The following is a 14,951-nucleotide window of genomic DNA, read 5'->3' as shown; positions in this document are numbered from 1 at the left end:
AAACATACTAAGAAAAATAAATCAATGGGGGTAATTCAATTCCTTGCGTACCCATAGAGGAATGCCGGAGAATGAGCAAAGATTGCTGTCTGTATTAAACGGTAATGTTTCGTAAATCGCAATGATATCCAGTGGCACATTGCAGAGATTTTAATATGCCCCATTTAGTGAATCATACAACACCTTTTGCGTTCATCAGATGGCACAAATCGCTTTAAAGAGGTATTCTCCCAGGAAAGGGATCTTCTGATCAGGGGCGCCGAGAGGGGGGGGGGGGGAGCGGGTACAGATTACCCGGGCCCGGGCTTCCTGAGGGGCCCGGCGGGGGCCCGGGTCCGACGCCGCCCCCCTCCCTCACAGCAGCCGAGCACACAGCGTGTGCTGAGCTGCAGTTGGAGACTGCTCATGGCTGCTGAGCAGCAGCCACAGCAGTCTCCTATGCCTGTGCGGGGGAGCGATCATACTGATCGCGCCCCCCCTGGCTTTGTGCCGGGCTGAGGGAGCTCAGAGCGCCCCCCTCCACGGCACACAGCGACGCTTCGCGGAGCTGCAAATCTTTTTTATTTACTTTTTCCGGCAAGGGGGCGTGGCCACGCCTCCCGAGATTAGGCCACGCCCCCTATTACCGGGGCCCGCCTTGGCTCTTGGCGTCCCTGCTTCTGATTACTCTCCTGCAGACTTTGTCCGGCTCCAGAAACTGACACTGTGCGAATGTGCAGTGTCAGATTCTCAGACAGAGGCCCTGATTCAGAGCCAGACGCTCTGACAGAGCGCTCGCTCTGAATCAAGGCCGTCCTTTTTGAATTTTAGAGCGGCCTGGAAGATTATCGCGACCATCGGGCTTGCGACGAGACCCTTGTGGTAGGGTCTCGTTGCCGCAAGCCCCAGAGTGCTTTCGGCTCAAACAGAGACGAAAGCACTCCCACTGACATCACTTGTGATGTCAGTGGGGCCGGCCCCAGACGGTAGGCGTTCCCATGGGAATGCCTCCGTCTGGGCAGCCACGCCCCCAGCATGCCCACTCAACATCGACAGCACGCCCCCTTTGGTACGAGACCCTGAGCGACGGTTTGCCCGTCGCTATGTGGGTCTTGCGCATGCGCACGCCGGCTCCGTCGTGCGCATGCGCACTGGGCCACCATCAACCCACTTGCGAGCTCTCAGCGCTCGCGAGTGGGTCTGAATAAGAGTCTTTAAAAAAGAAACGTGAGAGACTCCTCCAATGTGGCCAGGATGTAACTCGCAGGGACAATCCTGCATTGTGCCATTAGTATATAGACGTGACGTGACGTGCGGTGAGGCACTGGCTGGGGAGGCACTGGCTAGTATCAAAGCCAGATTTACACATACATATATGATTCCAAGGGTACATGTGGGCATTATACAAAGGTGCAGCAGTATATAGAGCTGGAAATTTGGTGTGATTTGATCAGGGATGTGTGGAAAAGGTAGATAGGGGAGGCAGTGCCTCACCTGCCATACACTTTTTACTCCAGAGTTTTGACTATAAAAATAATTAGAATAATACAGAGAAGATATTTATAATATTTTCTTAAAATTTTTCTTATCATTTTTTTAGTAAAAACTGTGGAATATACCTAAGTATGACAGGAGAGGCTCTGCGTCACCTCACCGCACATCACTGATACATACAGTAGGTACAATATATACAATTATGCAGAAACTGCAATTTCTACATAATTTTATGTAAAAAACAGCTTGGTACTGTGAGTTTGTGCAATCTTGGCAAGAGCTATGGAAATCTGTAAATATACAACTTGCTGTACTAACGCATGAACTGTATAAGGCAAGGGACTGAAATTCTACATGTAATCAAGCACTTTAACAAACAAAAGGGACAAATGCAATAAAGGCAGCTCTGAAGTCTCTTCCCTCTTTACTAAAGGCCGATTTTAATCGATATAATATCGATCAACATCGATGTTGTGTTCCTGGGGCTAAATCACACATTTAATAATACTTAAAAAAAACAAATATAAAAAAATGTTTGTTAGTAAATGTGTGATTTAGCCACAGAAACACATCATCGATGTTGATCAATTCTAAATTGATTAGAATCGACCTTTAACATTAATTATTTATTGAAAATTTTTTTTCAATATAAAAGCGGGGAAGGATACAGAACAGAAAAAAGGGTGGGGAAAGGAAAGAACATATTAGGGATGCATATCATAAAATGAACATCAGAAAATACAGGAAACAAAACTGTACATATAATTGGAAAAAAACGAAATACTGTAACACAGTAACAAAAAAATAAAATAAATCATAAGCAAAACAAAGGAGCATTTCAAACAGGATAATCAGTTTAATGTAAACTAAATGGTAATGGATCAGGTAACGATGGATTATTGATAAATTGTGCACCCTTTCCATCAGACTAAAATCGACCTTTAGTAAATATACCCCCAAATATTTTGATTTTCTGAAAGGTCCAGAAGAATACATTTTCACAAAGCAATATATTTATGGTTTCAGTTTAATTCAAATATCTTTCTAATAACATGTGGACACATAAATATGTATATGTCTTCTATAGTATCATTTCACACCAAAATGATTTCCGCTGAGAGCTAAATAATGTTTCATTTCACCTGCTTAAACATAAGTCTAATTCCCCGTCTGTGCTGTCTTGTGATCACCCCACGACCCACACTGTTGTCATTATCCTGAAGCCTTTGTCATCCATGTCATCAGTGGTGGACTAACCATTCATTCTTCTCCCCCTTTTTGCTTCCCAATGTGTAATCATAGGTGATGGTGAATAGGACAACAGAGGTATATATGTACACACAGCCACTTGCTCATACTCTCACTGTGCTGCATTCCCTTTATCTTTTGTTCTGTTGCCTCCTATGTAGTATTGATTTGCTTTTAGTCCTTAAGGTAGCATGTGCTGTGGGAGGCAATACTGTAAACGGGGCTGTCTGCGGCCAAGAATTGTAAAAGAGCAACAAATTCTCAGCATGTCACATAATGTTTGTGACGTCCCTGTAAATGTTTTATTGGCTTCACCCAGAGCTGCAGACAGTCCTGACACACTGCTTCCTAGACTGTTTTTCCTTAGGCTTCTCTGCATGACACTTGCACTTACCTGATGTCAGCAAACTGGCGATCTTGACTTCCGTAGACCTTCACTGATGAAGCACCTTAACGGCTAGCATGGCTAAAGTGTTTGCTGACTATTTACAAATTGCATCTAGTTCATCGGAACATTGTTTGAGAGATGGATTGGAGGCTGTTTGCATGTGTTTAGACTTCAAAATGATACTGAGTGACAGACTACGATTTTGAGCCATAGATCAGAGACTTTTGAAACATTCACTTGGTCTTCATTTAAAGCACAGGGTTCTCTATCTACAAGGGTGCTTTGTAGCCTCAGCATGGAACATTAGAGAATATATAAATTCATGCCTGCTTTATATGGTAATATTTAATAGAGGATTAAATATTATGCCTTAGCCATAAGGGAATATAGCTTGAATTGGTAACTGTGCTTCACAACTTTATTTATTTATTTTTTTTTTTACTGGAAACAAATATGTTGGTAAAGATTAATTAGTGAAAAGGAAAAAGTCAATAAAATAAAAACCTTGCTTTGCTGCCCCCTGAACTGTGTTTCCAAAGGGACTAGTTTGTCAATATAGCCAACTGTTTTGCTGATTACCCAGTATCCTTTGTATAGTATATATTTCAGAATTAATTTATAAGACAGGCTAATGTTGCTGTAAACTGAGTCAATTTTCGATCATTAGCTAATATCCAAAATGCTTCCACCGACAGTTATTATAGGGAAGCTTTATGTTAAATTACTGGTTTAATCAGGAAGTAAAAACTGTTAAGATTTGTAGGAAAATTAAAAAAATGGTTAAGTTGAGTGGGGATGTAGTTTAAATCCTGGCCGTCGTGATGCCGGTGCTCAGAATGCCGGCACCGGAATCCCAACACCAGTCAGAATGCCGGTGCCAGCATCCCGACGGTAAGTATTGGGATTAGGGTTACGCACTAGGGGATACTCTAAATTCGCTATAGTTATACAAAGAATGTCAGTCTTAGATTACACACAGGAGCCTGTGATTAGATTTATACTGTAGGCATACTGTATATTACATATACATAATGTGAAACTATAGCAGCTATCATTCAGCCTTCACATTGCTAGTGGATAAAATGTTTGTTTTTTTTTGGCTTGTTGAGAATTCTGCGTTACATTTTCATAAAACTATACACGTATAGTTTGTAAACCTGAATTCTGGCACAACAGAACTTTTACATTCAGTATGATCTGAATGCATTACTAAATTACCCTAATTTAATGCATAACTAGGTCTACTATATGGGTAAGTTAATTGTCAGGTTTTCTCAACTCCAGTCCTTAAGTACAACCAACAGGTCATGTTTTGTGGGTTTCTTTAATCATACACAGGTGAATTGATCTATTCTCTGGATCAGTAATTATCCCATCTGCTTGAGCGGGGCAGGGCCCAAGTACTGTAGGGGGCAGGGCTAATAGTAGAGGTATGGCCAAATCACCTACAAAAAAAATAAAATAAAAAAACCAGTATGTGTGGGGCTGAGCGCCCCTCAGCCAGGGGCAGATCCAGCGTGGGGGAGGTTTAAGGCTGGCGATCAGTGCGATCACCTCCCCCCGCACATCATGCTGGCAGAGGAAATTGCCTCTCTGGACCCACCACAGTCCAGTACACAGCAGTGTAAGCTAGGATGGGGAGGAAGGCTGCTGCCATTGAGAGGTGAGAAGGGGGGAGAGACGGATGTGGACCTCCCACTAGGCCGTGCTTGTGTAATTAGTACCCGCCTCCTTCCACTCTCAGCACCCCTAGCTTCCACAGACAGAAATCCTCAAAACATGACCTCTGAGAACCACTGCCTTATATGATAGGTGGGAGAAGTTCCCATCTCCATACGTGGAAGATTGTCCTCACTTGGGTGCTTGTTACATAACAATGGGGTCTATTTATCATTAAGACCCTGGTTGCCCCCCTCCCGAGCAACAACCAGCATGTGCAGGGTTAATGGTATGATAATATTGTTCATTACAGGCAAGCTAGCATGCCGGCACTTTGAGAACCACAAGTGTCTACATGCCTGCACATTAAGGGCCCGCTGGCACCTGTAGTCCACCTGTAAAGAAAACATTAAAATAAATACAAGACACTTGATTTTTTTATTATATGGCATCTTCACCTTGGGGGAAGCCCTGGGAAGGTGGCGGCCAGGCAAAAGAGCTTAAAGGCCACTGCCTTCCCAGGGATTCATTCGTCGTCTTTCTACGCCGGCGGACTGCCAGCCGCTGCCCAGTCAGCCAGAGGGGACATGGAGATGCCATGGCGAGGTTTGATTGGCTCGCGACGGCCTTCTTGAATTTCAAAAATGCACCTGAGGCGCCAATTTTCAAATTGGAACTGCTGTCGAACTCTGCAGAATGGCTGGCAGGGACTGGATCCTCTCTGATCCAGACCTGCCGCCATGCTAGCTATCGCCGATGTGTCCCGCCGCCGATAACGCCCACACCTCCACCGCGTCCCCGTCGCATACGCCAGCTGACCAGTGATGGATCTGCTGTCCAATCACGTCTGCCTGACTGACAGGGACGTGCTTTCATGTGGGCTGAAAGCACGTCCATGTAATTGAGGCATTTCTATAGGTGTCACTTTGCCCTATTTTTTCAATGAGCTTTTACAGCTCGTGGCATGGCCCGACCCCCTGCTTCCCCTGCATTTCTATTGTCAGCGGGAGGCAGTGCTTTCGCTGCATCCCAACTGATATTAACTGTAGACTAATATGCAAAGCAAATATTTATGACACAATCTGTGTTATAAATATCTTCTTTTTGTTATTTTTATTTTAACATTATGACAGGGGAGGTTCTGCCTCCCCTGACTGTACGTCCCTGCTCTGTATGTGTGGCCATATGGTATAAGAATAAGGCTTGGTGTATGAAAAGAAACGAGTGACATATACATTTTCCAAGATGCTCTTTCTGGTATTACACAATAAAAATATATTGATATATGAAAATCAGTGTATTTCCCAATTTCTGAAAATTATTTTCTGTTTATTACAACTTTTCAGAATGCATGTACTAATAGTACAGAGAGCAAACAAAGGAATGAGTCAGATCGTTGTATTGTCTATTTCCAGATCTAAAACACTTTATTTAGAAATGTGTATAGTTTTAGGCTACTTCTCCTTTGTTTGTCGCTATATGCATCTTATCTCAGACTACTAGTGTTGGTCATGATACACACACCAATTCCAACAACCTGTCACATATTTTGTCATTACAGTAAGTCACGGTTGGACAAATCCTAAAGCTAGGGAGCCAATACCTAAAGAATGAAGGCTTTTGCCTAACATTTGGAAATTATATTGAGTGAGATCAGTCAACATCTTCGTTGGCTCCATTAAAGGTCCTCCTTGCTTCTAAATTTGGCTGACTGCTCCTCAATACATCATTATTTTGTCCACTCTACGGGAAGCAATTGCACCAAACATTGAATATGATAAATACAACATGTTTGTTCTTGTTGGCCATACATGTACCAAAGTATTGTCAGCTGACTGGATTTTCCATCCTATATGGCCAGCTCCAAAACACTGATGGACATCTGAGTGGCAATACAAGTTCAATGTTGGTTTTATTTGGTGGAAATTGACCATCACCACCTCTCTGTGTGTATGGCCAGCTTAAATCTCTTTATTGACTATAGAAACTCCTTCTTGTAACCTGATCCCAGCAGTCTACAGTATAAGGACTAAGCCAGTGGTTCCCAAACTTTTTGAGTCACGGTGTCCTAGAGTATCAGGATTGTTTTCACGGCACCCCTAAGTTTAAGTTTGTTATTGATAAATTTAGAAAAAAAATGTAGTGGAGTAGTAAAGTGAATTAAATTGTGCTCCTCACCTGTCATCCTTAGGTTCAGTTATGTGATGGTGGACAAGTTTGCACTTTTGTTTGCCCACACATTGACTATAAAAAATTTGATTTGGTGCTGGACCACCATCCTGAGGCACCCCTGCAAGTGTCCCGAGGCACCCCAGGGTGCCACGGCGCACAGTTTGGGAACCACTGGACTAAGCTATATGCCAGACCAGGTACAGCAGGATAGTTAAATACATAAAATACCTAAATTAAAAACTTTTTTATCCTAACAATATAAACTCCAAAATTAAATTGTTTGTTTGATTTGCACAGCTTATAAAACTGTACATTGATACTGTAGTTAGCTTTTATGTTATTTAAAAGTTATCTATACAGATTTTTAGTGTAGTAGATTCCCTGAAGTAAGACAGATATCTGTGCTTATACCGATACTGTATGTGCGTAACTAAAATAAGTTGTCAGTGACGTTGATCGTGTTAATTTTCAGCTATATCAGGAGATGGTAATATTGATCAGAATTAATGCTCAGGATGTTTTGTGTCAACTTTTGTTTGAATGTTAATGCCCTGGCTTCTGAAACTGCTTTTGTTATTTATATTGTAAATCTCAACCAATCCATAAACATCACATTTCTTTTCTTTGGTCTTTCCAGAGTGGCTTTACACCCCTTCACATAGCCGCACATTATGGAAACATTAATGTGGCAACCCTATTGATAAGTCGGGGTGCAGCTGTGGATTTCACCGCCAGAGTAAGTCAAGAATCAGTGGAATTCTCAAAATATTTTTCTTCCAGACCATCATGAAAAATATAATGGTTTAATCATTGATTATCAGCTGTTGATTAAAGAAACAGTCTAAAGTATAAGTTTACAATGCCCCTTACAAATGTGTTACCATAGGATAAAGTTGTGAGCCCTGTCTAGTCTGGTTGCTTGGACTGGGTGCAATTCTACCATTCGGCAGTCAGGCAAGGTGAAAGTATCAGTTAATACATAGCCAACTTAAGGGGGTATACATGAAAGCTTGGGAGAAAATTGTAACCAACCAATCGGCTCCTAACTGTCATTTTTTTCAAACACTGCCTGTAATGTGACAGGAGCAGATCGGTTGGTACTTTGGGGGTCTATGTACTAAGCCTTGGAGATAGAGAATGTTGACAGAGATAAAGTACTCTTTCCAAGGCTTAGTACATAGCCCTCCGATCTCTCACAAGTTGATCTCTCACAAGTTGATCTCTCACAAGTTGATCTCTCACAAGTTGATCTCTCACAAGTTGATCTCTCACAAGTTGATCTCTCACAAGTTGATCTCTCACAAGTTGATCTCTCACAAGTTGATCTCTCACAAGTTGATCTCTCACAAGTTGATCTCTCACAAGTTGATCTCTCACAAGTTGATCTCTCACAAGTTGATCTCTCACAAGTTGATCTCTCACAAGTTGATCTCTCACAAGTTGATCTCTCACAAGTTGATCTCTCACAAGTTGATCTCTCACAAGTTGATCTCTCACAAGTCGATCTCTCACAAGTCGATCTCTCACAAGTTGATCTCTCTCCAAGATTTCATGAATACCCCCCTTACCCTGTTTACTTGCCGGTTTAACGTTGTTATTTTCACTTTTACTGGGTGTCTGGAGGGGAGGAAAGGTGACTAATGGGCAGTTAGGCATGCTCCCGGAGGCTTGTTTACACCCCCATTATGACTTGGTTATACCCTGATTAAGGGGGTCAATTCAATTAGATGTGAGTTGGGTCCTGTGATCTGTTCTCACGATGAACTCGCACTGTGAATTTCATTGCAATTCAATTCCAAACTCGCATTGATTTTCCAAAGGAAATTTGTGTTTATTTTGCACGCTGGATGGTTTCCCCTCTTTTTCATGCAGATCTTCCCGGTTGTTTTTTGTAGAAAAGTTGCGCACCCTCACAGCGAGTACCGCAAATTGGCAATTCTAATTGAATCTTGCATTTCTCGGGGGCACACATTCATGCCATGTATGTGAGTTTCATGAAACAAATATGCTTTTTGAAAACTCGCTTCTAATAGAATTGACCCCAAGGAGTAATAGCACCATTTGTCCTAGTTGCTGGATGTGAAATGTTGTGATGTATGAAATGATATGGAATGTCAGTGCTGGAAACGGTGATAAATCTGGCAACAGACATAGAGGTAGAGGCCGAGTGTTGCACAGCGTTTTAAGCTGTTTATCGGCTAATGTTCCAGAATGGGTGCAGCAAACACACCTACAGTATACAATGATTGGGACAAAATTGGGTAATTGGGCCGACGATTGTATAGGTGTGTGCCCAGCTTAAGGCACAGAGATGTTTTAATGGTCCCAGCGTAGAATGGCCATTCCTGTTCCAGCGGCTTCACCTTTCTATATATATAACCGGAGAGATGGTGCTGCTGGAACTAGTATGGGCACATATGCAGAAGAGAGCACAGAGGCTGGCACAGTGCTAGGTCCTTGCAGCTCCTGCTGTATTCTGAATATGCCACTGGACCAATATAGGTGGGGCGGGGGTGGGGCACTACAGGGACAGTCACCATGGTAAAAAGTGGTGTTACATCAGCATGTATCACTGCAATATGCAGCAATACATGATGATAGTTACTACAGTCATCCACCAATGATAACTGGACCTCTTAGATTTGTCACAATCTATATGCTAGAAAACAGATGGTAGCTTGCACTCAGAAACACAGCGGATGTTAACAATGTCATACATCTCCGGTTCTGTCAGCGTATGGGAAGTTTTACATGACAGTCCTGTGCAGATGTGAAACGCTATTGATTACCTGACTCGGACATGGCTGCTGTAATGCTATAGAAGCACTATTAGTGATTGACACATGAATTAGACCTCTCTACTTAATGCATCTTTGCTGATTAATCAAAATAGAGGTTTTTTCTACTTCAGGGTCCATAGGGTATCCACAGGATACCTTGGGGTATAGGTGTGACGTCAGTCGCAGGGCACCAAAGAGTTAAGCTTTCAGCCTCCCAGGATGCACTAGGTCCCCCTCCTATACCCCGCCCCCGGGCCAAGGCACCTCAGTTTAGTTTGGTGCCCGGCCGGAGTCGGGTGCACCTGTTGGAGTGGGGGCTAGAAGAGCCCCTGAAGCTTTTTCTTCATGCAGCTGTGGCTGCACATCTGGATGAACAGCATGGACAGTCAGTCCTGACGTCCATGCTGTCTTCCCTACACCCCGCCGGTACCAGAACGCCGGTACTGATCCGGGGATGCTGGTGGGCGTCTGGGGTCACAGCTAGCGGTGACCCCAGATGCTCCGGACCATGGCCGGATTCAAGGGGGACAGAGGTAAGCAGCGGGGTCCCGCGGTGGGTCCCCGCTGATCACATGGTCCTAAGTCCCCAGGCAGGGGGCTCCCTGGGGACTGGCTGCAGCGTGGAGCCAGGCGACCAACCTGCGCTTCCACTACCCCCTGGGACAGCGGACCGCAGCAGAGCGGTAGCGCTGCGGCGTCCCAGGGGTTAAATGCATGCCAGGGGAGCGCGCCTTCCCTGTCTCACAGCCGGCGCTTCCCCCGCTGCACACAGCCCTCTCTGCACTGTGCTGACTGGTCCTGTGTCAGCGCTCCTCCCCCAGGCCAGCTTCTCTCTGCTCCTCGGCGGCCATCTTCTCTGCAACGCATGGTGAACGCTGCTGGAAGTCTGGAAGGAAGCATCGTGGTCTGGGTCCCCCCGCATACCTCTCCTCCGCTGTGGCTGAGGTCTGTGTATGCAGCGCTGTGTCCTACCAGGCCCTGTGTCTGTGTAGTTGAGTGATCAGCGCTGTTAGTGCAGGAATTGTTATTTCTCTGCATTGTATGTGACTGTGCTAGCGCTGCCTGTAACTTTTCTTCTCTAAACTGTCAGCTTTATTACTGTCCCTGTTCTTTCTGCTAAAGCCCTTGCGGTGCGGTGCTGCAGGGTGGTCTCTCGCCTATTTAATACTTAATTTGTGAGAGAGGTCACATACGTGGTGCCATAATGTCTGAAAGTGATTTTCCCCTCCGGCTACAGTGTACCACGTGCAAAGTACCGTTAGCGGAGGGGGAGGGTAGCGCGGAGGGCCTTTGCCGGCAGTGTTTGTCCATGGCGCGGCCTATTACGGTTACAGCACCGGTACAGGAGCCGCCCTGGGCTTGTTTCGCTCAGGCGTTAACAGCTTTAGTGGGCCAGTTAGCTCCGCAGCCCGCGTTTACTCCGATGGGTTTGTCCCAGCAGTCTGTGGTGTCGTCACCCATGCAGGGGTTCCCACGACAATTGGTGGTACCCCACAGTCTCCCTATTTCCCCGCTCCCGGGTTCTCAGGAGCCAGCGTGGGTTAACTCCCTGACGAGTTCTGTACAGCACTTGTCGGATGTGTTGCAAGGGGAGTCTGTGATGCGGCCTCATAAAAGGCCGGTGGCGTCTCTGACCGCTCCTTATGAGGATGACGAAGGGACGTCTGATGATGGGGAGATTCTGGATCCTTACGATCAGGAACCTTTCCATACTAAGGACGCTGATGCTAAGTCCAAAGTATATATTCCTGGACTTATTCGGGCGGTCCGCACAGCCTTGGTGATTGAGGACGAAGTTCCCCCAGCGGCTAAATCTAAGTATGCCTTTTTCAAAGATGTGAAGGGCGATGCCACAGTCTTTCCTCTTTCGGGTCAGTTGGTGGACCATTTAGAGGAGGCGTGGAAACAACCTGGCAAAAGATACCAGCCGCAGAGACGCCTGGCGGTGGCTTATCCGTTCGCGGATAATTATTTTGCTAAGTGTGAATCCCCTCCACAGGTGGATTCTCACGTGACCCGTCTTGTCCGTAGTGCCACATTGCCGATGCCATCCATGTCCTCCCTTAAGGATGCTACGGACCGCAAGGTAGAAATCTGCCTGAAGTCCGCTTATTCCCTTGCAGGGGGGGCAGCACGGCCGGCTATGGCCATTTGCTGGGTTGCCAGAGCGATGGAGCGCTGGGCGGATTCATTAGAGGCTTCTTTTGAATCCGACTGTCCGGCCGAACAGGCGGAGTTGATTGGCAATCTCCGTGATTCGGCCACCTACATCAACGAGGCGGCTCTAGACATTAGTACTCTGGTGTCTAGAATTTCTTCAGCAGCGGTAGCTGCTCGTCGCACCTTGTGGCTGCGATCCTGGAAGGCGGACGCAGATCCAAGAAAGGTCTGGAAGCGTTGCCGTTTACCGGAGAAGTTCTCTTCGGTCCGGATCTGGATAAGATTGTGGCCACGCTGGCGGCAGCCAAATCTGCATGTCTCCCGTCGGCCGCTGCTCCTTCTGGTTCTGGACCATCGTCCTTTCGGTCATCTAGGGCCCAGGGCAGGCCCAAACCACAGTCGTTTCCTCGACAGGCTGGCCCTAAGAAATCGGTCAAGCCCCGGAAACAGGCATGGAGTACCAGACGTCCGGCCCCCAAGCCAGATGACAAGCCTGCGGCCTGACGGTCCGGGTCTCCCCTTGGGGGATCCCAGGGTGGGAGGCCGCCTGCTGCAGTTCTCCCGGTGTTGGTCGTTCACTACGACAGACACTTGGGTTCTGGAGGTGGTCTCTCACGGGTACGCCCTCTCCTTCCGGCACAGACCCCCGGCTCGATTCTTCACCACGGGTCTACCATCAGACCGGAACAAGGCTACGGAGCTGCGGAAGGTATTGCACACTATGCTCCAGGCTGGAGTTATAGTGCCTGTTCCATTCTCCCAGAGGGGCCAGGGTTTCTATTCAAATCTATTTTTGGTACAGAAACCCAATGGGTCATATCGTCCGATTCTCAACCTCAAAGCACTCAACAAGTCTTTGCGGGTCCCGAAGTTTCGGATGGAGACCCTACGGTCCATCATTCTGGCGCTGGAACCTGGGGACTACATGGTGTCATTGGACATACAGGACGCTATGGCGGTCATGGCGGCTTCTCTGCGGCTGCAAGGAGTCCGCATGTTGCCGTACTTGGACGACCTGTTATTGGTGGCAGGATCTCCAGAGCTCCTGTTACACCACTTGGACCTGACCATTGCACTGCTGCAACGGCACGGCTGGCTAATCAACTGGCAGAAGTCCACTCTAATCCCGTCTCGGAGGATTCTGCATCTTGGAGCCTTATTGGACTCGGGACAGCAAAGGATCTTCGTGACGGAGGACAAGATCTCTGCTTTACAGTCAAGGGTGCGCAGTTGTCTGCACAGCCGCCGGGTGTCCTTACACTCGGCGATGAGGTTACTGGGCTCCATGGTGTCGGTGTTCGACATGGTGGAATACGCCCAGTTTCACTCCAGACCTCTGCAGCACCTGATCCTGTCCAAGTGGAACGGGCTGCCTCAGTCTCTGAAGTTCCAGACGATTGTGCTCACCCCGGAGGTTCGCCTGTCCCTTGCGTGGTGGTTAAAGACGACCCACCTCAACAAGGCACGTCCGTTCTGGGTTCCAAATTGGGTCCTGTTGACAACGGACGCCAGTCTTCGGGGCTGGGGAGCAGTTTCGGGTCCACACTTGTTCCAGGGCAGGTGGACACCGACAGAAGCGGAGCTTCCAATAAATATCTTGGAACTCCGTGCGGTCTTCAATGCTCTCCTGCAGGCACAGCGGTTTCTCCAGGGTCACCCGGTGCAGGTCCAGTCGGACAATGCTACCACCGTGGCCTACATAAACAGGCAAGGAGGAACTCGCAGTCGGGCGGCTCTCGTAGAGGTCTCTCGGATCCTGGTTTGGGCGGAGCGCAATCTTCCGGCCATATCAGCGGTCTTCATCCCGGGAGTGCTAAATTGGGAGGCGGACTTTCTAAGTCGCCAGGACGTTCATCCAGGGGAATGGTCCCTGCACCCGGACGTTTTTCAACTACTGGTGGACAGGTGGGGTCTTCCAGAAATCGACCTCATGGCGTCCCGGCACAACAACAAGTTGCCGGTGTACGGGTCTCGCACAAGAGACGAAGAGGCGTCTCTGGTGGATGCTCTGTCCGTCCGGTGGACGTTCAGGTTCGCATACCTGTTCCCTCCGGTCTCCCTTCTTCCACGGGTAATCCGGAAATTCAAACAGGAAGGAGGGACGCTCCTGTTGATAGCTCCCGCGTGGCCCAGACGGCACTGGTTCTCAGACCTTCAGGGTCTGTCCGTGGACAGTCCTCTGCGGTTGCCGCTACGACCGGACCTTCTGTCTCAGGGTCCTTGTCTTCACCCGGACCTGACTCGGCTGTCTTTGGCGGCGTGGCTGTTGAGACGGCCATGCTGAGGTCCTGGGGGTTTTCCAGCTCTGTGGTGCGTACCATGTTACGAGCTCGGAAACCGTCTTCCGCGAGGATATACCATCGCGTGTGGCATACGTTCTTCCAGTGGTGTCGACCGAGAGGTTATGCACCGCGGGAGTTTCGTCTGTCTCGGATTCTCGCCTTCCTGCAAGCGGGACTAGATCATGGGCTTCGCCTTGCTTCTTTGAAGGTACAGGTTTCGGCCCTATCTGTCTGGTTTCACCGTAGGATTGCTACAATCCCGGATGTGCGCACCTTTATGCAAGGTGTTCTCCGTATTCAGCCGCCCTTTGTTCCACCTGTGGCGCCTTGGGATTTGGCTGTGGTCCTGAGGGCTCTCCAAGGACCGCCGTTTGAACCACTGGGCTCAGTGGATATTAAATGGCTAACAGCTAAGACTGTTTTCCTTCTGGCCGTTGCTTCAGCCAGACGTGTTTCTGAGTTAGGGGCTCTTTCTTGTAGACCCCCTTTCTTGGTTTTTCATGGGAACAGGGCAGTGCTCCGCACTCGGCCCGAGTTTCTTCCCAAAGTTGTTTCCCAGTTTCATGTTAACGAGGAAATAGTTGTTCCAGCCTTTAACTCACCGGGTCTTTCCGTGGGTGAGGCCTCTTTGGATGTTGTGCGGGCCTTAAGGACTTATGTTGACCGCACTTCTTTGTTTAGGAAGTCGGACGCTTTGTTGTCCTCTATGACTTCTGTAAAAAGGGTTGGCCTGCTTCAAAGCAAACTTTGGCAGCCTGGATCCGTATGGCTATTTCTGAAGCTTATCTT

The 14,951-nt window shown here is 47.4% G+C and overlaps 1 protein-coding gene across 11 annotated transcripts in view; it reads left to right on the top strand.

Moving 5' to 3' along the window:
• The window catches only part of ANK3 (ankyrin 3), a 716,972-nt gene that overhangs the window by 511,481 nt on the left and 190,540 nt on the right, over positions 1 to 14,951 (top strand). For 10 of the 11 annotated variants that reach the window (XM_088450469.1, XM_088450461.1, XM_088450460.1 and 7 more), the window contains one exon: positions 7,578 to 7,676. In XM_088450469.1, coding sequence (XP_088306595.1) covers positions 7,578 to 7,676 — 99 coding nt within the window. Of the gene's footprint in view, positions 1 to 2,775; positions 2,800 to 7,577; positions 7,677 to 14,951 lie in introns of all 11 variants that reach the window. The other variant, XM_088450457.1, reaches the window with a different exon arrangement.

Source organism: Taudactylus pleione, unplaced genomic scaffold (assembly GCF_031769625.1).
Source record: "Taudactylus pleione unplaced genomic scaffold, aTauple2 ptg000518l, whole genome shotgun sequence".
In the NCBI taxonomy this organism is placed as follows: Eukaryota; Metazoa; Chordata; class Amphibia; order Anura; family Myobatrachidae; genus Taudactylus; species Taudactylus pleione.
The sequence above is the reverse complement of the archived record's forward strand: the minus strand, read 5'-3'. Positions and strand labels throughout refer to the sequence as shown.